Below are 26,159 nucleotides of genomic sequence, written 5' to 3'. Positions count from 1 at the left end.
CAGAAAGGAGCTGGCATAACAATTACCAAAGTTCACACAGGGATGGTAAGAGTTCACAGCTAGAGTGGAAAAATCCTGTAATAATGGGCAACAGCTAGAATACTGAGAAGGGCAGTGCCCCAGTAATAAGGCTAAATTAGCCTTGTACTAAAGGATGCTCAGGACTCATCTAACAAAGCTTTAAAAGCATGCCTTGAAGAACTGTTTCTAATAACATAACTGTGTTCCAAAACAAAGCTCAGAATATTTATAAGAATACAAAGAAAAGACAGCTCCAAACAACAAAATTCACAATGTCTGGCATCCAAACAAAACTTAGCAGGCATGCAAAGAAAAAGGAAAATACTACCCATAATGAGGAGAAAAATCAGTTACAAGAAGCGAATCCAGAAATGACAAAAGTGCTATGATTAAAACAGCTATTATATACAAAATACTGTGCATGTGTACATACACCTTATGTGTATGTATATGTATGTACATGTATACATTCACACACATGCATGCACACACACACAAATGGAAAGAAACCCATGTTCCTGATTGGAAAACTTAATATTATTAAGATGTCCATACCCAAAGGAATCTACAGATTCAATGCAATCTCTATCAAAATTCCAATGGCATTTTTTGAAGAAACAGAAAAATTCATCCTGAAATTCATTTGGAATCTTGAGGGACCGCAGATAGCCAAAATAATTTTGTAAAAGAACAACAAATTGGAGGAGTCACACTTTCTGATTTCAAAACATATTACAAGGCTATGGTAATCAAAACAGCATAGTACTGGCATAAGGACAAATAGACGAATGGGACAGAACAGAGTCCAGAAATAAACCCTTGCATATATGGTCAAATAATCTTTGACAAGAATGCTAAGACCCCACTCAATGGGGAAAGGACAGCCTCTTCAACAACTTGTGCGCAGAAAAATGGATATCCACATGCAAAAGAATGAAGGTGGACCCTTATCTTATATAAAAATTAACTCAAAGTGGATTAAAGACCTAAGAGTAAAACCTAAAACTATAAAACTCATAGGAGAAAATGTAGGGTTAAACTTCATGACGTTGTACTTGGCAGTGATTTATTTGGTTGTGACACCTAAAGAACAGAAAATAAAAGCAAAAATACACAAATGGGACTAAATCAAACTTAAAAACTTTTGTGCATCAAAGGATACAATCAATTGAGTGAAAAGGTAACCTATGGAATGGGAGGAAATATTTGCAAACTATGTATGTGATAAGGGGTTAATATTCAGAATATATAAAGAACTACAACTTAACAAAATATCAAATACCTCAATTTAAAAATGGGCAAATGGGGCTTCCCTGGTGGCGCAGTGGTTGAGAGTCTGCCTGCCGATGTGGGGGACACGGGTTCGTGCCCCAGTCCGGGAGGATCCCATGTGCCGCGGAGCGGCTGGGCCCGTAAGCCATGGCCACTGAGCCTGCGCGTCCGGAGCCTGTGCTCCACAGCGGGAGAGGCCACAACAGTGAGAGGCCCGCGTACCGCAAAAAAAAAAAGGGCAAATGACTTGAATAGACATTTCTCCAAAGATGATATACAAATGGGCAGCAAGCACGTGAAAAGATGCTCAACATCGCTAATCATTAGGGAAATACAAATTAAAACCATAATGAGATATCACTTTATACCCATTATGATGGCTACTATCAACAAAACAGAAAATAACGAGTGTTAACATGATGTGAAAAAACTGGAACCCTTGTGCACTGTTAGTGCAATGGTGAAGTGGTGCAATCACTATAGAAAATAGTATGGAAGTTTCTCAAAAAATTGAAAATAGAACTACCATATGATCCAGCAATCTCACTTCTGGGTATATACCCAAAAGAAGTGAAAGCATGGTCTTGAAGACATTATCTGCATACCCATGTTCACAGAAGCACTATTCACAATAGCAAAGAGATTAAAGTAACTCACATGTCCACCAATGGGTGAATGAATAAAGAAAATTATACAACAGAATATTATTCAGCCTTAAAGGAAATCCTGCCACATGCCACAACATGGATGAATCTTGAGGATATTACACTAAGTGAAATAAGCCAGTCACAAAAAGACCAAGGCTGTATTATTCCATTTATCTGAAGTACCTAGCATAGTTGAATTCACAGAGACAGAAAACAGAAGAATGTCTTCCAGGGAATGAGGGAAGGAGTAAACAGTAGTTGTTGTTGAATGGATACAGAGTTTCAGATTTGCAAGATGAAGAAGTTCTGGAGAGCTGTTTCACAACAATATTAATGTAATTAACACTACTGAACTATATACTTAAAAAATTATTAAGATGATAAATTTTATGTTATGTATTATTTACCACAATTTTTTGAAAACTCGGCTAGTATAGACTCTACAGGTGACCCTTGAACAACAGTCTGAACTGTGCAGTTCCACTTATACACAGATTTTTTAAAAAATAAAAACATACTACAATAATACATGATCTATATGATTGGTTGAATCTGCAGATGCAGAGCCGTGGATGTGGAGGGCCAACTATAAAGTTATACACAGATTTTCAACTGTGTGAACAGTCAGCACCCCTAACGCCCACATCATTCAAAGGTTAACTGTATTCAAGAAAGGAGAAGAGGGACTTCCCTGGTGGCGCAGTTGATAAGACTCCATGCTCCCAATGCAGGGAGCCCGGGTTCAATCCTTGGTCAGGGAACTAGATCCCACATACATGCCACAACTAAGAGTTTGCATGCCACAACTAAGAAGCCCATGTGCTGCAACTAAGAAGCCAGCAAGCCACAACTAAGGAGCCTGCCTGCCACAACCAAGACTGGGCGCAACCAGATAAATAAATAAATATATTTTTTTTAAAAGACAGAAGAAAGATTGAACATGTAAAGGAGAAATATGTAAGATATAGACAAAATTCAAATCAAACTTACAGAAATGAAAAATAAAATGTCTAAGAAGAAAAATACACTGGATGAGATAACAGCAGATCAGAAACTGAAAAGAAGATTACTAATCTTGAGGACAGAGCAGGAGACATTATCCAAGTTGAAACAAGGAGTGAAAAAAATATTTTAAAAAAATGAACAGAGCATCAGTTAGCTGTGGGACAATATCAAGTGGCATAATATATGCGTAACTGGAGTACCAGAATGAGAGGAGTGAAGAAACACAGAAAAACTATTTAAAGAAATAATGGACAAACTTTTTCTACATCTGATGAAAATGGTAAATCTACAAACCAAGAAGCTCAACAAACCCCAAGCATAAGAAACATAAAACACATCGTAGGCACATCATAATAAAAGTGCTTAAAACCAATGGTAGAGAGATCATCTTAAAAAGCAGCCGGGGGAAAAAAAAAACACTTTCAATATAAAGAAATAAGGATAACAGTAGATTTCATATTGGAAAAATGCAATGAGAAGACACTGGTGCAGTATCGTTAAAGTCCTGAAAGAAAAAAAGTGTCAATCTAAAATTCTATACCCAGCAAAAATATATTTCAAAAATAAAGTCAAAAATATTTTTTCAGCTCTCTGCTTCTCTGTCTGCCCCGCGGGTTCCATGCACCCTTAAGATGGCAGCCACGGCAGGAAAGGTTGCTCCAGACTTCGCTTGTCCAACACGTGAGTGCCATTCCTTGGGGCATTTCTGCTGCAGCCCTTAGGCCTGCTGCTTCTTGAAGAACGTGCTTGACAAATGCATTGTGTCTGGTTCTGGTCAAGCAAAATTCACCTTTAGCACCAGTTCCTCATACCATGCTCCTGTCGTCACCCAGCATGCGCCCTATTTTAAGGGTACAGCTGTTGTCAATGGAGAGTTCAAAGAAATAAGCCTTGATGACTTTAAGTGGAAATATTTAGGGCTCTTCTTCTATCCTTTGGATTTCACCTTTGTGTGTCCTACAGAAATTATTGCTTTCAGTGACAAAGCCAATGAATTTCACAATGTGAACTGTGAAATCGTTACAGTGTCAGTGGATTCCCACTTCTCCCACCTGGCCTGGGTAAACACCAAGGAAGAATGGCGGTTTGGGCCACATGCAAATCACACTCTTGTCAGATCTGACTAAACAGATTTCCCGAGACTACAGTGTGCTGTTAGCAGGTCCTGGCCTTGCACTACGACGTCTCTTCATAATTGACCCCAATGAGTCATCAAGCATTTGAGCGTCAATGATCTCCCAGTGGGCTGAAGCATGGAAGAGACCCTCCGCTTGGTGGAGGCATTTCAGTTTGTGGAAACCCATGAAGAAGTCTGCCCAGCCAAATGGACCCCAGATTCTCCTACAATCAAGCCCCATCCAACTGCTTCCAAAGAATACTGTGAGAAGTTAAATCAGTAGACCATCCCATGTGCACCTGCAGCTCCCCACGCCCAGAAAAGAACCACAGCTGGAACTCACTTTTAGCATTTCAAAGATTATTACTTAGAGAAGGCAAAAAAACAATTATGCTTGTATTCGTAAATATTACTCTAAACGTTCTGTTTTTGTAACACTGGCCAAGGCTTTTAAAACTTGGTTAGTTACTAATGTAAGGAGTCCTTTATTGGCAGTGTATGGACGGATAGCTAGTTGCTATAGAATGTGCAATTCCTCTGTTTCTTGGATCGTGTCTTCAAAGGGAAAAGGAAACAATTCTTCTTTCTCAGCCTTACTTGAACGTTTGTATACACCAGAGTAGTATGACAGGCATCAAAACTTCTGATCAAGGGTCCTGAGATTTTCTTCTTGTGTTTCTTTGTATTAAACTGAATTTTCTTTTAAGATCATAGTTTTAAGTTGTTGGCCATCAGTGGTCCAATTTAACACTTGCAGGACTTCCCTAGTGGTCCAGTGGTTAAGACTTTGTGCTTCCAATGCAGGGGGCACAGGTTCAATCCCTGGTCAGGGAACTAAGATCCCACATACCATGCAGTGTGGCCGGGGGGTGGGGGTGGGGTGGGAAACACCTGCAATGAATGTGTATGTGATTGAAGCAAATGTGAATCATGTTTTTTAAAAAGCAGCTACAGTGGCAAAGTGACTTAACTGATCATGCATGTTCCCCAGTCCTGAAATTTATACTTTATATAGTTATTTTACTTATTTTGTTAGCTGACTTAGTGCCTATATACATTTCTAATATTGACTGTGTATAATTATAAAGGATATTTATTGAATCCAGGGATTGCATTTTGAATTTGAATCATTCATGCATTTGAATCATCACTTAATTATTTTCTTTCCTGAAGTGTTCAATGTAAAAAATATAAAAAAATATATATATATACATATTTTTTTTCACATATACAAAAGCTGAAAAAATTTCATCAGTAGTACAGCATTACAATAAATACTAAAGGAAGTCTTTCAGGAAGAAGGAAAATGATACCAGATGAAAAAAGAATTCCAAAGGAATGAAGAGCCTTGAAAATGGTAAATATGTGGGTAAATTTAAGAGCATTTTTTCTAAAAAAAAAAACAAAAAAAATATTTTTAACCCCTTTGAAAGACAAATGACCATTTAAAGCTAAAAAAGTAGAACTATATTGTGGAATTTATAACATATGTAAAACCAAAATGTATGACAATAGTACAAAGGCTGAGAAGGGAATATGGAAGTATACTGTTACAAGGTTCTTATATGATATAAAAAGCTGTGTTTTACTCAAAGTAGATGTGATAAGTTAAAGATGTATACAGCCACTACAGACAGGCAGTAAAAAAAAAAAGAGCTATAGATAATTAATACTCCAATAAAGGGGACAGTCATAAGAAAAATACTCCAATAATACTAAAGAAGACAAAGAAAAAAGGAACAAGAACCGATTGCACAAATAAACACATAGCAAGATGGTAGATTTAAACCCATCAAAATCAATAATCATATTAAATGTAAATAGTCTATATTAAAAGGCAGAGATTAGGATGCTGGATTTAAAAGAAAACAAAACAAAAAAAAGGACAAACTATATGCTATATACCAGAAATCCGCTTTAAATACAAACACACAAGTAGGTAAAAAGTTAAAAAATGTAAAAAGATATATCACACTAACACTAATCAAAAGAAAGCTGGAGTGGCAATACTGATAAAGTAGACTTTAGAGAAAAGCATATTACAATAGGGCCATTTCACAATGATAAAGAGATCCAATTCATCAAAAGATGATACCAATCCTAAATATGTATGTGTCTAGTAACAGAACTTCAAAATATATGAAGCCAAACTGATCAAACTGCAAGGAGAAATTGGCAAGTCCACAGTTATGTCAGAGATTTCAACACCCTTCTCTCAAAAACTGAGAGAACAGGGACTTCCCTGGTGGCCCAGTGCCTAAGAATCCATCTTCCATTGCAGGGGATGCTGGTTAGATCCCTGGTCAGAGAACTAAGATCCCACATGCCACAGGGCAACTAAGCCCAGGTGCTGTAACTACTGAGCCTGCGTGTTGCAACTACAGAGCCCACACGCTCTGGAGCCTGTGAGCCACAACTACAGAGCCTGTGCACCTCAACTACTGAGCCCGCACGTTCTGGAACACACCACAACTAGAGAGAAGCCCGCCTGCCGCAACGAAGATCCCACGTGCCACGACTCATACCTGACACAGCCATAAATAAATAAATAAATAAAATTATTTTTAAAAATTGAGAGAACGAGCAGACATAAAATATGTAAGGATAGAAAAGATCTGAAAAACTCTATCAATCAACTTGATCTGACATTTATAGAACACTCCACCCAACGTTCTTTTCAAGTGCACATGAATCATTTACCAAGAGAGACTATATTCTGGGCCATAAAACAAGTCTCAATAAATTCAAAACAATTCAAATCACACAACGTATGTTCTCTGACCACAGTGAAATTAAATCAGAAATCAACATCTGAAAAATCCCCAAATATTGGAAGACTTGGGTACATACCTTTAAATAACCAATAGGGTCAACAAAGAAATCACAAAATCAGCAAGGATTTTTGAATTGAACAAAAATGACAACACGACATATCAACACTTGAGATGCCACCAAAGCACTATTTAGAAGGGAATTTTATAGCATTAAACATTTATACTAGAAGACAATAAATTAACAAATTAAGTTTACATTTTAAGATTCTAGCAAATCAAGAGTAAATAAAATGCAAAGTAAATAGCAAAATGGAAATAATAAAGAAGAGAAATTATTGAAATTGAGAACACAAAATCAATAAAGAAAACCAAAACCTGGTTCTTGAGAGTATCAATAAAACAGACAAACTTCTAGTCAGATTGAACAGGAAAAAAATGAGAAAACACACAAATTTACAGTCAGGAATGAGAAAGGGGACATTGCTACAAATCTTACAGATATTAAGAAGATAATAAAGGAATATTATGAACAATTTTATGTCCATGAATTTAACAACTTAGATTAAATTGACAAATTCCTTGAAAGATACAAATGATAATAGATGCTCACTCAAAAAGAAATAAAAAACCCTTTGTCTATTAAAGAAATTGAATTTGTAGTTAAAATCTTTCCCATAAAGAAAACTCCAGGCATAAGTATGCAAGTCATTTAGTATTGTCTTAAGTTTAAGATACATGGAGAGACCAAGTATTTATTAACTATCATGTGCAGGCACTATGGATATATAAGTTTGATATGGTTATGTTAGTATTTCAACAAAATCATTCTGGAAGGAAGCTGTGTAGAGAACTGGTTAGTACGAGGCTAAATTAAAAGTAAAGAGACCTGGGACTTCCCTGGAGGTCCAGTGGTTAAGACTCTATGCTTCCACTGCAGGGGGCTCACATTCCATCCCTGGCGAGAGAACTAAGATCCCATATGCCGCGCGGCCAGAAAAAAAAAGTAGAGACTAGTGACAATAAGGAAATGATGAGGGCATGAAATAAGTCAGTGGCAATGAGCATTTCTTAAATTTATTTATTTATTTATTTAATGTTTTTCTTTGGCTGCGTTGGGTCTTCGTTGCTGCACGCGGGCTTTCTCTAGTTGTGGGCAATGAGCGTTTGTATTTTAACTTGGGGTAGGTGTTGGGATAGGGCATGATTAAAAGATAATTAGTAGAGAGAATAATCAGATGCAGTGATGGATTGGACATGAAAGGTATGGGGAGTAAAAGAGTAAGGATGTTCCATGATTCTTGGCTTGAACATCAGAACCATTCATTAAAACAGGGAATACAAGCGGAGAACAAGAAGATATGTTTAATTTTTCAACATATGGTACATTTAGACATTCAGTGACCAAAAGGTAGATTGGTAGGCAATGTGATTAATACATAGAATCAACATTTAGGGGATCTGTGTAAATTAAGCTGCTCTATCTACCAGGATTACTTGCAATTAAAGCCTTCTCTGTAACTGTACAATTAACTGCACAATGGCTTTTCTCTGTTAAAAGAACTTGAGGAGTAAGAAGGTAGTTAAAAGAGTTGAGAAGATAAGTCCCTTTCCCTATATACTTAATTCACAGTACAAGAGACCCAATTTCAGTGATCTTTTTACTGTCATTTAGAAAAGCAAAACCCTATTTATTTGCTCTATTTGGTTTAATGAGTCTGACCTCCTTTCTTCAGAAAAAAAATTGAGAACGTGAAGCTCGCTCCCTATCTTTTCCCTTTTTTTGTTGTATGTGGCGGCAATGATTCAATTCTTTATTCAACACTGCCTGTTACCTATGTAACATCCATTGCCTCCTTTTAAGGTTTTCTTGGTTTGCCATTTTCGGCCTTTCCTTACTCTATTTGAGAATTGTATTTTTTTAAAAAGTATACCTGCTCAACTTAGTTGAACAATTGCAGCAATCTTTTTTTTTTTTGAGCAAGTCTTATAAGCCAGGCAATGAATCAAGTGCTTCACATATATTAGCTCATTTAGTTTTCAAAATCTTGCAAAGTAGATATCCCCATTTTATGATTAGATAAAACTGAACATCGAAAAGATTACATAATGAGGGGACTCCCTGGTGGCGCAATGGTGAAGAATCCGCCTGGCTATGCAGGGGACACGGGTTCGAGCCCTGGTCCAGGAAGATCCCACGTGTCGCGGAGCAACTAAGCCCGCGAGCCACAACTACTGAGCTTGCCCTCTAGAGCCCAACAGCCAGAACTACTGAAGCCTGCGTGCCACAAATACTGAAGCCCATGTGCCTAGAGCCCATGCTCAACAAGAAAAGCCACCACAATGAGAAGCCCACGCACCACAACAAAGAGTAGCCTCACGCGCAGCAACGAAGACCCAACGCAGCCAAAAATAATAAATAAAATTTTTTTTTAAAAAGAAAAGATTACATAATGAGCCCAAAGTTAGAAAACTGGTGGACTGTAGAATTGAAACTTGAACCTAGGTCTGTAGAGCACCAAAACTTGTGCCACATAACTTTCATAAGCTTTTTGCTACCTGTAAGAGACATTTTACTGAATGTATGACTAAGGTGCTTTCATTCATGAAACAAACATGAGTGCCTACTACATGTCTTCAAACTTTCTGTAGATACACTTTTAATAGTCCCTTCCCCTACTGTTTTTGAAACTGGAAAGCTGCATACAGTACACTTTTTTTGCCTTTACTTCCTCTCATTAAATGTCAAATTTAATCATGTTACGATTATTATCAGGTTGTGGTTCAGGCACCGCCATTTCCTGCTTTAGTTCCTGTTCAAAATGAAGTCCAGCATATTTTCTTTCCTAGTCCTCTAAAATTACCTGTTCTAGGAAGTGATTTTTTTTTCTCATCTGAAAACTCACCTCTATTATTTTGTGTCATTTTAGCAATTTACATGAAGCTAACAAGTTGGGACTAAAAATGCAGCTTTCCTAAATGTCACTTAATATTTTCAACTTAGTCATATGATTCTGGTTATAAAGGGATCCACATTTATAAATCCAATGTGACATATATGGAATCTTAAAAAAAATGGTTCTGATGAACCTAACGGCAGGAAAGGAATAAAGACTCAGATGTAGAGAATCGACTTGAGGACATGGGGAGGGGGAAGGGTAAGCTGGAACAAAGTGAAAGAGTAGCACTGACATATACACACTACCAAATGTAAAATAGATAGCTAGTGGCAAGCAGCCACATAGCACAGGGAGAGGAGCTCGGTGCTTTGTGACCACCTAGAGGGGTGGGATAGGGAGGGTGGGAGGGAGACGCAAGAGGGAGGAGATGTGGCAATATATGTATACGTATAGCTGATTCACTTTGTTATACAGCAGAAACTAACACAACATTGTAAAGCAATTATACTCCAATAAAGATGTTAAAAATAAATAAATAAATAAATAAATAAATCCAATGGGAGTATTTACGGTTCTGTGCTAACCCGAGGGGAAGACGTAACCATGGGACTTTTTCTTAGATTTTTCAAGGACAGTCTCAATTTAAAACATTCTGTCCAACAGTCACATCTCAAGTTTCAGTTCAGAAAAGACAGTCAAAGGGTATACATATGCAAAGGGTAGTTTGCAATACTGACTCTATATGGCAATAGAGTAGGTAAGGGGGGGTGGTTAAGGGAAGGCAATCAATCACTTAAGACTCTTCTTTACTTTACCTTACTTTAATTTTTTTGGCCGAGCCATGCATCCTGCAGATCTTAGTTCTCAACTAGGGATTGAACCCAGGGCCTCTGCAGTGGAAGCACGGAGTCCTAACCATTGGACCTCCAGGGAATTCCCAAGATTCTTCTTTTTTAAATAATCCCAAAACACACCTCACAAATTTGGTGCAATTGCCTTAGTCTTCTTTTACAGCTTAGAATGAAGTATCCCAATGAAATAATGAAATAGTTGCTTGCCTGAACATGTTTGGAAATGAAATTTTAACTGACAGTAGGGAAAATAAGTATTCAAAGGTAAATATTAAATAAAAATGTAACAATGCACAAACTCTTGAGATATTCGTATAATTTCAGTATCTAAGTATGCAATTTATAACCACTAAAATTGTCCAGCCACATTTCTATACAATTATCATTTAAATTTGGCCTTCAAAAATACTTTCTATACAGAGCCACAATTACTTGCCATTCCCTCAACAATCCATATTCCGGTTCTCCTGCCCCCAGTTCTGTGTGTTCTGTGTTTGATGCCTTCCCTCCCCACAAATCAAAATTATCAGTCACATTTTTAGGTTCCAGAGATAGCTCCCTGCTAAACCTCCAACCCCTTCTCAACTCTGTTCAATTTATTTTTTCCTTCTTCTTTATTCAGGGCTTACCAATGTGACAATACTTTACATATTTTGTTTAATACTAATACTCCCCTTTGAAACATTATTCTCTCCACTTAACAGATAAGGAAACTAAAGATGAAAAAGGTTTGGTATCATGTTCAAGGTCACAAATCAAAACAGGAATTCAAACGCTGGTCTGTCTGAATTTTAATTGAATTCTCTTTCCATGAAACCACACACTCTACGGCACTCTCTTATAGTATATACTGCATTGTGTTACCATTATTCGTTCAAATATCTCTCTCTCCCACTACAGGGATGTTCCTCAAAGACAGGGAAGGTTACTCCATCCTTACCTCCCAGCAACACTCAACAGAGCCTATTATACAACGATCTCAAAGCGTTACTGAATATTCAGTTTATGGTTTTGCAGCATTATTTTCCATTGATTACTCTCCTTCAACCAAATCTCTATGAAGCCATTTTTACTGTGATGGGAAAGCACAACAGCTTGGAATATAAGCTTTGTAATCACATTGATTAGATGTAAATTCCACCTCCACCAACTTATTAGCTGAGAAATCTTGAACACATGAGTTAACCTACATTAACTCATGGGAGGACAGTAATCACAGTAGCTACCTCCTAGGATTAAAAGGATTAAATGAGGTAACATAGACAATCCTCATCTTTTCCTACATGCTACCCTAAATTTTCTTCGGCTCAGTCTAGTGTAGCCTTTTTCAGTACAAATTCCTTATAATCTTGATATTACTCAGCCATAATAAAGAATAAAATAATGCCACTTGCAGCAACATGGATGGACCTAGAGATTATTGTACTTAGTGAAGTTAAGTCAGACAAGATAAATATCACATGATACCGCTTATACGTGGAATCTTAAAAAAGGGTACAAATGAACTTATCTACAAAAGAGAAATAGAGTTACAGATGTGGAAAACAAACTTATGTTTACCAGGGGGTGTATATTGGAAGACTGGGATTGACATATACACACTACTATATATAAAATAGATAGCTAATAAGGACCTATTATGTACCACAGGGAACTCTACTCAATACTCTGTAATGGCCTATATAGGAAAAGAATCTAAAAAAGAGTGGCTATATGTATAACTGATTCACTTTCCTGTACACCTGAAACTAACACAACACTGTAAATCAACTATACTCCAATAAAAACTTAAAAAAAAATTTCCTTGCAATTTTGAATGAAATGGACTAGCCAAAAAGGTTCATGGTTTAAAAATTGCTCAGGTCACTTACTTGACTTTTAGGGCCAACTGTCCAGTGCCAGTCTGGACTCAAAAAAAGTTTATTCTTGGAGGCTTGACTATGCAAGAGTGCCCCCACTGTATACTATATTTTATTTGTTCACCACATTTTCAAGCCCTACCAGCAAGTTTGAAAATTGGAACACAGACACTTCCTATTTTACTACCACCTAACTTAATACTACCTGATGCAGGAACACAACTAACCTGTGTGGGAGGCAGGCTATTTCCCCTGCAAGAAAACGCTCCTGGAACCACCTGTGTCTGGTCTCAGGCATGGCTCATTCTCACCACACCTCCATATTGGTCTGGAATCTAGAGGCTAAGCCACTACACCTGACAGAGGATACCCATTTCCTTCTCTTAAACTTACCAACCCTTACTCCAAAAAGTTAGGATTTTATATTGTTATGCTATTTTACGGCTCTTTAGGCTAAAGTGCCTAGTTTCCAAATTATCAGAATTCCCCCTTAAAATTTTAAAAATCTATGAAAAAGCCCAGTTTTGGAGAAAAAAGTTTTTAAAAATACATAATCCCTAGAAACAAGAGCAAACACTAAGGCTATAGCCAGTCTCAAAGGGGAAAAAAAAAGAAAAATCTTCAAATGCTTAGTTGGCTAAAGCTAACCAAAAGCTCTAAAATCAAAGTACCATAAATAACAACCAATCTCAAAGTAAACAGAATATACCATTAACAAAGTGAGCAAGTGTGAATAACAAAATACCTAACACATTCACCACGAATTTTAAAATTACTTGGTATGTAGATACAGAGATTAATAAATTGTTCCAGATTCTGTACTTCCCTAGACAGTATATGTTGTTATAAAGCAGGGCCTTTTTCGGCCGGGCTAAAAATTAAAAGGGTGACAGATTAGTGACAGAATAATCTCTTAAGTTCTACAAGGAGGTGTTGCGTTAGAAAGCCATGACTCGAAGGAACAATACCAGAACACTGGCTGTCAACATCAGGCAGATAAAAATAAGAAAAGGTGAAGCACGCTGATGGACCGCGGCATTGTTTCCAAACAAGAAATATCCCTTTAAGGCCCATGCCAAGGATTTCAGCGCCAGCTCCGCAGTCAGTGCTGGAATCAGAAAACTAAACTGTTGCCCGCTCAGTGGGAGCAGGGCAGCGACCCCCTCCAGTCGGCGTCCAGCGCGCGCAGGGTCGCCCCCTCCTCCCGAGCCCGCTCCTCCGACTGCTAGCTGGCCGCTCCCCGCCGACCCCGGCTCGGCCACCCGATGACCCCGCACTCCCTCCAGGACCCGACGCGCCCCAAACATAGCGCCAGGGGAAGGAAGCGAAGGAGAGGGGACTTGGGAGGGGGCGGAGGGGCGGGAGGCGGCGCTGGGCTTCGGCCCATCACCATCAAGGCTCGAGGACAGCGCGGGTTCGGGAGGAGGGAGGCTGAGCCTCCGCCACCGGCCAAATGATAGCGTCCCGGAGCGCAGGTGCCGGCGGCTGCCGAGGAAGTCACGGGCCGGGAGGACTACGCGATGCCCCCACACCCCCCACCTCCATACCACCCGCCGCTCTTCTCCTCCCTCGTCCAGCTTCATCCTCCGCTTCTGTCAGAACCCAACGACCTCCACGCGGCCCGCCTCAGCGCGGAGGTGATGCCCGCTCTTACCGTAGGAAAGGGCGCCGCGCCGCTAGGAGGCGGCTGGAGTGCGCGCGGGAGACACCGAGGCAAACGCCGCCGCCGCCGCCGCCGCCGCCACGGGAGCCTGACGAGCCACAACGAAGCAACCCGCGGGCGCGCTGCCTCCAGAGCCGTCGCCCCACCCCCTCTCCCGCAGGATTTTGCGCCGGAGCCTGCAGTCTCCGCGCGCTGACTGGGAGAGCGAGGGGAGGGGCGGGGCGCCCCGCGGAGGCGGGGCGGAGAGCTGGCAAGTCTGATTGGCATCTGTGCGCCCAATGGGACCGCGGACGCTCCCGGCTATGCTTAGACTGACTTTCCTCCTAGCCCGTAGTAGTAGAGAGGCGGGCCTACTGGCTTCTTTTATTGCCGCCTTTTTGACAAACCCGATCGCACGGAAAAGTCGGTTGGTTGGCACTGGCGGCCAAATGGTCCAATTACTGCAGGGAAGGGGGCCTCTGAACCCAGATTGGCGTTCTCTCTACCTATAGGGTAGGCCCAGGGCGGTGAGACCCTGCCCCGGATGTGGGCGCGGCCCCGAGGTAGACCTGAGAGAGGTTCCACTGTGGTTGTTTGAAGAGGCGGAACTGAGATCTTTTTCTTGATTATCATGTGACGGATTCTGGATTTAATGGGGGAAAAAGCGTGGTGGAAAAGGCCAAGGATCCAAACTGGCGAATTTCCTAATCTTCGCGCCCCTCTGCGCTCTCCAGCCAGCGGCGCTGCCAGGTGAGTTCGGGGCTCCAACGAGCCGGCATCCTCCGAAGTGCACTCGCCCCCCGCGCCCCCCACCCCCCGGTGCCCTGGCCTCCAGATGCTTCCGTGGGCCGTGTCGCCGTCCCTCATCCCCTCACCCCCTCACACTCCCGGTCCCAAACGCACATACACCTCTTGGCACCGGGATTCTGTTTGCATTGTGGATCATATTGTACAAGAACTGCGTTCAACTCCAGAATGTACTGGTCCCACAGTGCAGAATGGGGGGAGTCCGGATAGGGCACCGTTGGCGGACCGTCGGCATTCGAAGACGAAGGGCAAGGATAGTTTAGGAACGCCCTGAAGTTCTGAGACAAGTAGGCCCGAAAATCAGGTAAGTGTAAGCACAACGCTGTTCCTTTGAAGGACGGTCAGGTTGGCCAAGGCTTTTGCAGCAGGAGCCTTTAGAAAGTGACTCATTGTTTAGAATAGCTCTGTATTGGGGGCCCATTAAACAAAACTGTCTTCGGGATGGGGCGAGTTCACTGGGAAGTGTACTGGCAGTCGCGAGAGAAGGGAAATGCGAGATGGTGTGACAAGCACCATGGACAAATGATCAAGCCCACACACCTGGTACCGAGACGTTGAACTGTGGGCAGGGGGCCTTTAATTGCCATTTAGGGGAAGCGCAGGTTTTAACAATGGATAAGCATATACTTAACTATCTTGCAGGTGCAAGAAATAACCACCTCAAATGAGAAATACTTGAACAAATTTTTGTTTTGGAGTATGCAGCTCCCTCCACCCTGCCCCCCCACCGCCCTTCTTTAAGAAGAAAGTAGTAGTAGGAAACAAATATAATAAGTTAAGAGAGATTTATTAATAAATTAATGAAATCGGAGTTGTGGGTCATCACTGAACCCCAGCATCCATAATCCTTCAAGTGTCATTTAAATATCAACAGAGTGCTTCCCAATCGAGGGCATTTTAGTAAAAGTGCATACAAAAGTTTGTTGCATCCCACATAATAGAACTTGTAGCCACAAGACTGTGTTCTTTGCAGCCTTTTCACCTCCAGTCTTCAAGTACCTATGTTGAATGCAGCTCCCTTCCTGTGACCAGTTGCTACTCAGTTCTTTACGAGAAAAAATGAAGCTTGACTCATCCAGTGGCTGGCTGATGGAAAAGTTACGTTTAAGCAACTGTATTATCGTAAACCTTTTAAAAGTCCATAAAAATGGCCAGATCGATTGGAAATGGAAATTGAGCAAATTCAATTTACAGTGTGAAACCCATCTGTAGTTACTAATCAGTACGCACCTCTCCACCTCTTCTTCCAAAGTCAGTCCCACATTCCACAATGGCAGCCTCTGGCCAGGAAAGGAGACCAGCACGGAAAATGCCTTCCTGGGAGCAAAAGCATCTGTTTTTCGTAGTGCAGTATGAAGTATCTGCCAGCCAAGTAAACAAGTTGAGTGCAGGCAGATGGGTATAAGGGAAAGAAGGGAGCTAGGAGATTCATAGGTCACTATTGAAATGCAACAGATATATACTCTTGCACCATGACAGTCACCCACTGTTTGAAGTAGTAGAGATGTAGCAATCAAAGTTAGTTCTAAAATATAATTACTTAAAACATGATAGTCTAGGGCATTTGATTTATCTAGCCAGCTTCCTCCCCTTTTCCCTGTTTCTTATCTTCCTGCATTTTTACTCCTATCACCCATGCTTTTGTTACCATACCCATTACCTTCTGATCTTTTCCTGTTGCCATCAAGTGTCCTCTCTCATCCTCAATCTATCACTGCCCAGTGGCTTATTTCCCTCTGTTTATAATCATACTTAGATTCCTACTTTACTGAAAATTTGTTCTTGATCCTTCTTTTTTTTTTTTTTTTTTTTGTGATACGCGGGCCTCTCAATGTTGTGGCCTCTCCCGTTGCGGAGCACAGGCTCCGGACGCTCAGGCTCAGCGGCCATGGCTCACGGGCACAACCGCTCCGCGGCATGTGGGATCTTCCCGGACCGGGGCACGAACCCGTGTCCCCTGCATCGGCAGGCGGACTCTCAACCACTGCGCCACCAGGGGAGCCCTTGATCCTTCCTTTGTCATCCTCATTGTATGTCTGACCTTTCATCTTCTTTTCTCCAAATGTTTCAAAGGAATAAAATGTTGTCAACTGTTTGCATTTCATTATCTTCTGTTAACTCCTCACCCAACTTCATGCAGCCTGGCTTCTGATTTCCCATTCTATTTACCCTTTTCCCATTGGTCACAAGGTTGATAAAAAAACGTGAGTAAGTATGGAACATACTGTAAACCTATAATGTGAAGATTAAATAAGTGCTTATACCTAAGTATTATAGATGAATGCATTCCTATCAAAATTCCAAGTTTTTAAGAACTAGTGATTTTAGCATTGAAAAACGTGGAAGGTCAAAATAGTAGAAAATATTCTGGAAAAGAAAATGGTAAATAGGTACTAGACCTCACAGATATTAGAACATATCCAGTAACAGTCATACAGTACTAGTACAAAACAGAAATATAGATCAGTTTTACAAAGCTGGAAAGAGCCAGCTTTGTAAACCAGGAATAGAAAAAATTTTTTTCTGGTATCAAAACAATCTTGACTTTTTTTCCTTCTCTTAGGGTATATTTCCCTTTTTTCGACTCTGCAACAGCCTCTTTAAACTGTTTAAATGAGAATGTCCTTGGCTCAGAGAGTACTACTCACCTGGCTTTTCACATTACTCTTCTTGATCATGTTGGTGTTGAAACTGGATGAGAAGGCACCTTGGAACTGGTTCCTCATATTTATTCCAGTCTGGATATTTGATACTATCCTTCTTGTCATGCTGATTGTGAAAATGGCTGGGCGATGTAAGTCTGGCTTTGACCCTCGACATGGATCACACAATATTAAAAAAAAAGCCTGGTACCTCATTGCAATGTTACTTAAATTAGCCTTCTGCCTTGCACTCTGTGCTAAACTGGAACAGTTTACTACCATGAATCTGTCCTATGTCTTCATTCCTTTATGGGCCTTACTGGCTGGGGCTTTGATAGAGCTTGGATATAACGTCTTTTTTGTGAGAGACTGACTTCTAAGGACATCATCTCATTTTATTGCTGTTCAACAAGCTATCATTAAAGTGTTCTGAATCCTTGCAAGCTTGAAGAATGCCAGAGAACTGAGAAAAATATCAAATGTAATTTTATACTGCTTCCATAAAGTAGTCTTGGTGAATCATGGACTTCTAGTCAACCCAAAACTTAATTATTCAGTATTTGAGTTATTTGTAGCCTTATTGTCCTATGTAAATAAAGTTTGTTTTGGATCTTATTTTTCTACTTGACTATTGAATAATGTTTTAAGTATGTGATCAATATTTAAAGTAAATATAAAGCTTTTAATCTACATATTTGGGTAGAAGTTTAATATATCATGGCCCCATTACTACCATAGTAAATAGTGCTTCTCGATTATGAAGGAAAAACAGTTACTGAAATAATTAGGGGTGCCACTTCATGTTTACATTCAGAAAGAATCTGAGAGTTCGACAGTTTTTTATCTAGGTTAAGTTCATTGTTACCTCTGCCTTCTATTTGAAACAAATAAACTAGAGGTAGCATATTAAAACAGAGCAGAAGCTTGCCTCTTTCTAATGTTAGGGGAACTATACATCCCAGTTATGTCAGGAAAGTCCAGTTTATGCCTATTGTCCTGGGGTCTCAGGGAGTTAGTTCCCCTTTCATTCTTAGAAGTGTCCTGGTTTGATAAATTATAGATCACCCTACGAGGGTACTTAACCAATTCCAGTGAAGTGTAGGTGGCAGTACTTACAAGAATTCCAAAGAGTCCTAAGTGTCTTATAACCCTAAAGCAGGGTCAGGGTGATGTTCTTGCCCTATACAGCCCTCACTTAGCTTTGGGAGTATCTAAAGGAGTATTTTGTTCATTTAAAAAATATCTAACAAAAAAGTGGTTTCTGGCTGCTAATACTTGAGAGGATTGCTTAAATATAGCATTTTGGTCTAGTTCTCCTTTGTAAAGACAGATAATATGACAAAGTTTCAGCCACAACACTACAAATTAATACTGCTTAACTCTTTGTTTGAAACTACAGAGGTAGGGTAAATAAATAAAAAACTGATCAGTTACAGATATTTCCCTGTCTTATAATTGGTATATATTAGTATTTGGGGTATGTAAAAATAGGATTAAGAAGGATATTTAATATGGGGAACATAATGTTCCAAGACTTGATCAGGTATTCCTAATTCAATTGAGAGATCTAAACTATTTGGTCACTGGAATCTATTATTAATACATTCAAAGCAGAAGAAAGCTGTAATCTCTGTGAGAAACCAGATAGGAGGGTTTTGTAGTTCAGGAAAACCTGTAGTTGTGAAAGTATCATCTAAGTATAATCTCTCACAGAGAAAAGAAGGAACAGCACCACATGTAAACAATCAGCTAGGCCAGGAGTCAGCAAAGTACTTCTGTAAAGGGCTATATAGTAAATACTTAAAGTTTTGTGGGCCATATGGTTTCTGTCACAACTACTCGGCTCTTGTGGTGAGAAAGCAGCCATAGACTATGGCTATGTCCCAATAAAACTATTTGTGGACAATGAAATTTAAATTTTGTATGATTGCCACATATCACAACATATTATTCTTTTGATTTTTGTTTCAACCGTTTAAAACTGTAAAAACCTTTCATGCCTTACAGGCTATACAAAAAGCAGGTAGTGGCCTAAATATGGCCTATTGGCAGTAGTTTCCTGACCCCTGAGCTAGGCCATGAAACAAGCAAAAGCAGAAATTCTATATGACATTACTAAGAGGAAATGTGGGACTGGTCTCCAAGGAAAAGAGAAGTTCGGTAAGAATTATATGTAAAAAGGCAACACAATAACCAACTTGTTCACACATGAGGATCAATCAATTGTAAGAGTATCTGAAAGAGTCCCAGGAAGTAAAACTCTTCTTACTTAACTTGGTATACTGCCACACTAAATAAACAACCTGAAGCAGCAGTAAGTTATTGATGTGTGCCTCCCCGATTCGGACACCAGATGTGTGTGTTTTTTCCCTACATCACCAAGGAATTAACTCAGTTCTGACACTATCTGGAGATAGCATCAGATACCACAAGTTAAGGGTTCAGTCCCAGAAAACTGCACGTGCCCCCCACCCCCTCTGCAACTTAAGATGCCAGGCACAAATTCAGGTTGTCACCTTGCTTCTGACCTACCGCCTCTAGAATGGAGGTTCCCATGACCCTCTCCTTGAATTTGATTAATTTGCTAGAGCAGCTCACATAACTCAGAGAAACATTTTACTTACTAGAACACCAGTTTATTATAAGAGGATATTAACTCAGGAACAGCCAGATGGAAGATTCATAAGGCAAGGTATGGGGAAGGGGTGCAGAGCTTCCATGCTCTCTGGGCACACCACTCTTTCCCCATCTCCTCATGTTCACCAACCTAGAAACTTTCTGAACCTTGTCCTTTTGGTATTTTATGGAAACTTGATTACATAGGCATGATTAATTAAATCATTAGCCATTGGTGATTGAACTCAATCTCCAGCCCTGGTGGGGAGAGGGGGACTGAAAGTTTCAACTCTAATCGCTAGGTTGGTTCCCCTGGCAACCAGCCCCAATCCGTAGGTTACCTAGGAGCTTTGCAAGAGTCTCCTCATTAACATAAGCTCAAAAGACACCTTAATCACACTTATCACTTAGGAAATTCCAAGGGTATCTGATTCCTATGCCAGGAACAGGGATGAAGATTAGATACATATTTCTAATTATAAATTACAATATCACAGCCTACTTTAGAACAGTAAGTAATGGAAGACATAAAAGAGAAATTATGCTTACAGACGGAAACAAAACTAATGTAATAATACATAAACAGTAAGTACTGCAGAAAGTATCTTCCCCTTGGTCTTAGCTATAGGATACCTCCTTTATAATAGAGATGTTTACTGATGGTGTTTATAAAAAGAACACATTCTGCCTTAAGAAAGAAACTTAAATTTGAAAGGTTTTAGTGAAGTCATTAATTTCCAGGTCAACACAGAGAAGTAACTTAAACTGGTTTGGGCAAATACTTATCAAAAAGTCTGACTGAGGGCTTCCCTGGTGGCGCAGTGGTTAAGAATCTGCCTGCCAGTGCAGGGGACACGGGTTCAAGCTGTGGTCCGGGAAGATCCCACATGCCACAGAACAACTAAGCCTGTGCGCCACAACTACTGAGCCTGCGAGCCACAACTACTGAAGACTGCATGCCTAGAGCCTGCGCACCGCAACAAAGAGGAGCCCCGCTGGCTGCAACTAGAGAAAGCCCACAAGCAGCAACAAAGACCCAATGCAGCCAAAAATAAATTTATAAAAAAAAAAAATTCTGATTAAAAGCAACATGTGAACAAAATAATTTTCTATAGCAATTAAAAATATGAAAAGTAGGAAATAGATATTCAGAGGAACCACGACTTATTCAACATTTCATGAACACAGAAAGCAGATGTGGTAGCACCATCCATTACCACATGAAACATGACCAGAAATCCACCAATGGAGAGCTTCCAAGCATTAAGAAAAATAGTTGCATAAAGCTTCAAGAAGTAGAAATCCATCCGTGGGCTACAGCTTACTGTAATTTTAAGAGTTATTAACCTTAGAATTTGATCATCTGGTTTCTACTTTGCTTTTTCACAGTGCAGCAAATAAGAGGAACTGATATTAATGAACAGAAGTGATGGCCAAAAAAGGAGAGGAAACCATAGAGCCATTTTCAAATAGGGGCAGGCATATTACTATGCACCTGCATCATAAAGAAAGTTATTTCTCTCTATTGAGAGGAAAATTATCAGAGTTCTTTTAGCATTAAACAAAGGGATTTCCTTTATCCTTGATTGATCATGTTTGCAGAGTAAACATCACTCTTCCTCAAAGTATTATTGGTGTCCTTAGAATTCATGACTTAGATAAAGAAGGTACACAGGAAAAAAACAAAAAACCTCCTCATGATAGAAAAACTAAAGCCCAGGTAAATTAAATGAAATTAGCCCATGGTCATTGGTAAATGGAGAAGTTTAACTCCAAATGCTATTTCCACAAATAGGTTTCCTATTGAAGAAAAAAAAAGAAAGCATCAACAGAAGATACGAGTTATCAGATGCTACATAAAGACAACACTGGATTAAAAGCTTGAGAGGGATCTACACTTCAATATTTTACTTTCATTTTGCTTGCCCTATATTAAAGTTAGCCAATCATACTGTAACCATACTGGTAATCCTACACCATAAAGCAAATTTACTACCACTATAATCTATACACTACAAACACAAATTTGTAATTCACTTATATAAGGAAAAGACAGTCTGTGACATGATTTTGAATTGCCATCCCTGAGCAAAATAGTGAACTAGAAAGAAGTTTGTTTTTGATGTCTTACCTCCACCATACCTCACCTTTGACCTCTTGATGCAACTTTTTCGTCTTGCCAGATGCCTATCCTCTTCCCAAAATTAGAGACAGGAATACATAGAAGTGATGTGAAGATGTGAAATTAGGGTGACCCAGCACACAGCTCTTCTAACTATTCTTTTTACTATGTTAATTCCAGGATCAGAAGCTAACGTTTGTAGTGTCTATGATATGCCAAGCAATGTGCTAGATAAGCATTTGGCATGTGCTGTCATTAATTTTCACCACCAATTAACAGAATAGGTATTACCCCCTATTTTATAGATGAGAAATACAGACTAGTGAAGAAATTTCTCAACATTATACAAGTGTACTATCCCCCTTTAATGACCCACAGCTGTACTGCTACAAATGCCCTCAGCATATCATCCCAGTGAAGTGGCTTTACAGAACTTTGACTGTGAAAATGTGCCACCTGTATGTCCTTGTCCCACTCCTGTAACAGAATAAAGACAAAGAAAACTAGTGCATGTTATCATCTTGCTTCAATATTTTCAATTTTTGAATGTTTATTTATAGTATCAATAGGGAGAACAACACAAGCTTAATCAGAATGCCTCTCTGACAACCAGATAACCAGACTTTATCTTGCCAAATATGACTTAGGAATAGTTAAATTCTGCTTCAGACTATGAGATATTAAGATGCTTCTTAAATTATATTTGCTGAGCTTCCCTGGTGGCGTAGTGGTTAGGAATCCACCTGCCAATGCAGGGGACACAGGTTCGAGCCCTCGTCTGGGAAGATCCCACGTGCCACGGAGCAACTAAGCCCTTGTGCCACAACTACTGAGCCTGTGCTCTAGAGCCCACGAGCCACAACTACTGAGCCCATGAGCCACAGCTACTGAAGCCCACGCGCCTAGAGCCTGTGCTCTGCAACAAGAGAAGCCACCGCAATGAGAGGCCCACGCACCACAACAGAGTAGCCCCCACTCGCCGCAACTAGAGAAAGCCCATGTGCAGCAACAAAGGCCCAACACAGCCAAAAATAAAAAATAATTTAGAAGAAAATTATATTTGCTATTTTTATCATTTTAGGTATAGTTAAAATTTATCCTTAATTTGTAATAATTTTCAGTGTATCTCTAGTTGAAGGGAAAAAAGTTGAACAAGTTTTATAGGTATAATTATCTTTACAATACTTACTCTCCACATTGCCCAATGGGCCTAGATATCTAATAGGTAGCTTCTTAAACTATCTATAAGGCTGTAGTAAGTACAAAATAGAAATTTCATCTCTTTATAGTGCCCACTGCTCTAATTTTCTCCACTTTTCTTTCTGTTGCAATTCTAGAATTACATTACGAATTAAGTCAGAGATGGATGTTTTAAATTATAGAAACCTACATAATTTGTTTTTCCACCCCAATAAAGTTAAGGTTCAACTTTTGTTCCTTCAAATATTTACTGAACACCAAGTGTACTATGTATTAGGTATTGGGGACACAAAGGGATAAAGAAAATTTGTAACTTCTAACTCATGGTTTAGCTAGCGCCTGACATACACTTAACAAATGTTAATGATGTGAAGAAAGGACACAAGAAGCAGAGGAAATAATTGGATCTATATCAGCTGTGAGGTGAGGGAACAGTTGGAGCAGATGAGGTCAGTAAAAGATACACAGAAGAGATGGTTTAACTGGAGTTTTGAAGAGAGAAGTAAGATTTCACCATGTTGTATACGAGGCAGAGATTTTCCCCAGCAAAGGCAAAGAATTTTAAAAGTACACAAAGGAAATGGCAAGTACTGCCATCTGGTAAAGCTGAAAATTGAGTACATCAAATGGAAGAGATTATAGTAGATAAGGCTGGAAAGGAAGGGCCACATCTTAAAGACTCTTTGGAGCCATGGAATATTTCTAAGAGTAGCAACCATATCTGTCTTAGAAAGGTTAATCTGGTGGTAACGTAATGGGCTGGAATGGGGGTAGGGGCAGAGGGCCGCAGGCAGCCTAGAACATGTTATGCTATTTTAAGAGCCTAGGTGAGATGAACATCTACTATGACTGTGAACAGCTACTATAACAAGAAGAGTAGACAAACATTTCTGGGGTCCACTCAAGAAAATCTCATGATATATTGTAGAGTTGACGCGTGAACAACATGGGGGTTAGGAGCGCTGACCCTGACGCTGGCGAAAATCCACTTATAACTTTACACTTGGCCCTCCGGCCCTCCATATTCAAGGTTCCACACTCTTAGATTCAACCAACAACGGATTGTATAGTACTGTGGTATGTATTTATTGAAAAATATGTGTGTAAGTGGACCCTCGCAGTTCAAGCCCATGTTGTTCAAGGGTCAACTGTACACAGAGGAAAAGATAGAGAAATCAGATTACCATGAGATGACTGCAGAGAGAGAGAGAGTGACGCAATAACAAAATTAGGAGGGAATGGAACAGCTAATTCTTGGGGGCAAGGGAGAAGAATTTAGACTTGATTACATGGGTCATTAGAGATTGAGAAACCAAGGCTGACTGAAGTCATGGGGTCACGAAGATAGTTCAGGGACAAAGCCTAGAGACCTAAGGGGAAGAATCATAGAGACTGCCTTAAACAATGGTGGAGAGGTAAAAGAAGCCATCCGAAGAAACAGAAAACAACAACAACAAAAAACACCACAACAGGTCATGCAGAGCTTTAATGAGTAAATGATTGATAACAAGTGTTACAGGGGTTAAACAGAAGTATTAAGAAACGCACCCACTGGATTTGGTAGTCAAAAGGTGACCATTGAGAGAATCACTTCAGCTAAAATGTTAAATTTGAGGATTAAAGTGAAATTGTAGTGAGATGAGAAATGAAGCAGACAGATTTCTAAGAACTTTGTCAGTCAGGAAGACAGATGGAAAAAAGAGCATAAAAGTCATACTCAAGATTTTTTGGTTTTTTTAAGACAGACTTGAGATTTTTCACATAAAATTTCATCTGAAGAAGAAACTTGACAGCTGGGTGGGGACTGAACTTTCTAAATAAAATTTTAAACACTACTATGCAAAATATTTGCAACTATGTTGACTTGCGAGTCTGCACACTTAGTAGTAGTCAGTAGAACAATAGCAATGACCTTTACAGGAAAGTGTAAAGATTTAACATTTTCAAGACATAAATGCATAAATTCTAAACTTCAAAATGTACTGAAGGATCCAAAGTTCTCATATTTTAATAGTGCCATTCTTGGAAGGTAGATAATGGTAATAAAGCATACGAGTAGTAAGTTTTAATTTCTAGTTAACATAATTCTGTTTCCCACATTTTGTTCTCAGGTCATTCACATTCCCTGATTGAGTCTGAAATCCTGAAGGGAAGATAACCTAAAATGCAAGATGTTTTCCCCCTCCTTTCCCTGCTCTCCCAGTAGAAATATGATATACAACGCCTGTAAACTTAAAAAGGAAAGACATCTCTGCTTTTAGGTTCCTTGTGCTTAACATTTTAGAAAGCTGTCACTCCCATCTGCAATATGCAGTGGGTTACAGGAAAAACTGAACAGAAAAGCCAGGACAGAGATTAAGGATGTTATACCTCTCCTGAGTTGTCCTCTTAATTTTCTTATCTGAGGTATATTGCCAGAGCCAATATCAAACAGAACTCTTTAATGAAACAGCACATTCTAAAACCAGTAAAATTTTGTTTACATATCAAAGTAGTTAAACAGAAGGAAGAAAGATTAAGAAACAGCTGTTCTACCACTCTAAAGATAAAACCCATCATGTCACTTTTTACCAGCCTAAAAGTATTTTGAAAACAATGGTACTTTTGTCCTCTCCTCCTGGGATAAAAATAGTCATATCTAGAGGGAAGGGAGGCAATTTACCATGCCATCCCAGCACCCATACCTT

General features: G+C 39.6%; 2 protein-coding genes and 1 pseudogene across 12 annotated transcripts in view; 2 read left to right on the top strand and 1 right to left on the bottom strand.

Moving 5' to 3' along the window:
• Nucleotides 1-14,280, bottom strand: part of PHTF2 (putative homeodomain transcription factor 2) — a 168,459-nt gene extending 154,179 nt beyond the window's left edge. For all 11 annotated transcript variants that reach the window (XM_067746052.1, XM_067746044.1, XM_067746049.1 and 8 more), the window contains exon 1: nucleotides 14,098-14,280. The gene's annotated coding sequence lies outside the window, so the exon portion shown is untranslated. The remainder of the gene's footprint in view (nucleotides 1-14,097) is intronic.
• LOC137228558 (thioredoxin-dependent peroxide reductase, mitochondrial pseudogene) lies at nucleotides 3,578-4,696 on the top strand (annotated as a pseudogene).
• A 273-nt stretch (nucleotides 14,281-14,553) lies between the features above and the next one.
• TMEM60 (transmembrane protein 60) lies at nucleotides 14,554-18,149 on the top strand. Its single transcript, XM_067746056.1, has 2 exons — nucleotides 14,554-14,835; nucleotides 17,456-18,149. Exon 2 carries the CDS (start codon nucleotides 17,506-17,508, stop codon nucleotides 17,905-17,907), a length of 402 nt encoding a protein of 133 aa, XP_067602157.1. The 5' UTR covers nucleotides 14,554-14,835; nucleotides 17,456-17,505; the 3' UTR covers nucleotides 17,908-18,149.
• Nucleotides 18,150-26,159: the final 8,010 nt, after the last annotated feature.

Source organism: Pseudorca crassidens, chromosome 8, assembly GCF_039906515.1.
Source record: "Pseudorca crassidens isolate mPseCra1 chromosome 8, mPseCra1.hap1, whole genome shotgun sequence".
Lineage (NCBI taxonomy): Eukaryota > Metazoa > Chordata > Mammalia > Artiodactyla > Delphinidae > Pseudorca > Pseudorca crassidens.
Note: the sequence above shows the minus strand (reverse complement) of the source record. Positions and strands in the feature narration are given on the sequence as shown.

Excerpts from the sequence above, each read along its gene's own strand:
- TMEM60 (XM_067746056.1), top strand. The coding sequence starts at position 17,506 with ATGAGAATGTCCTTGGCTCAGAGAGTACTACTCACCTGGCTTTTCACA.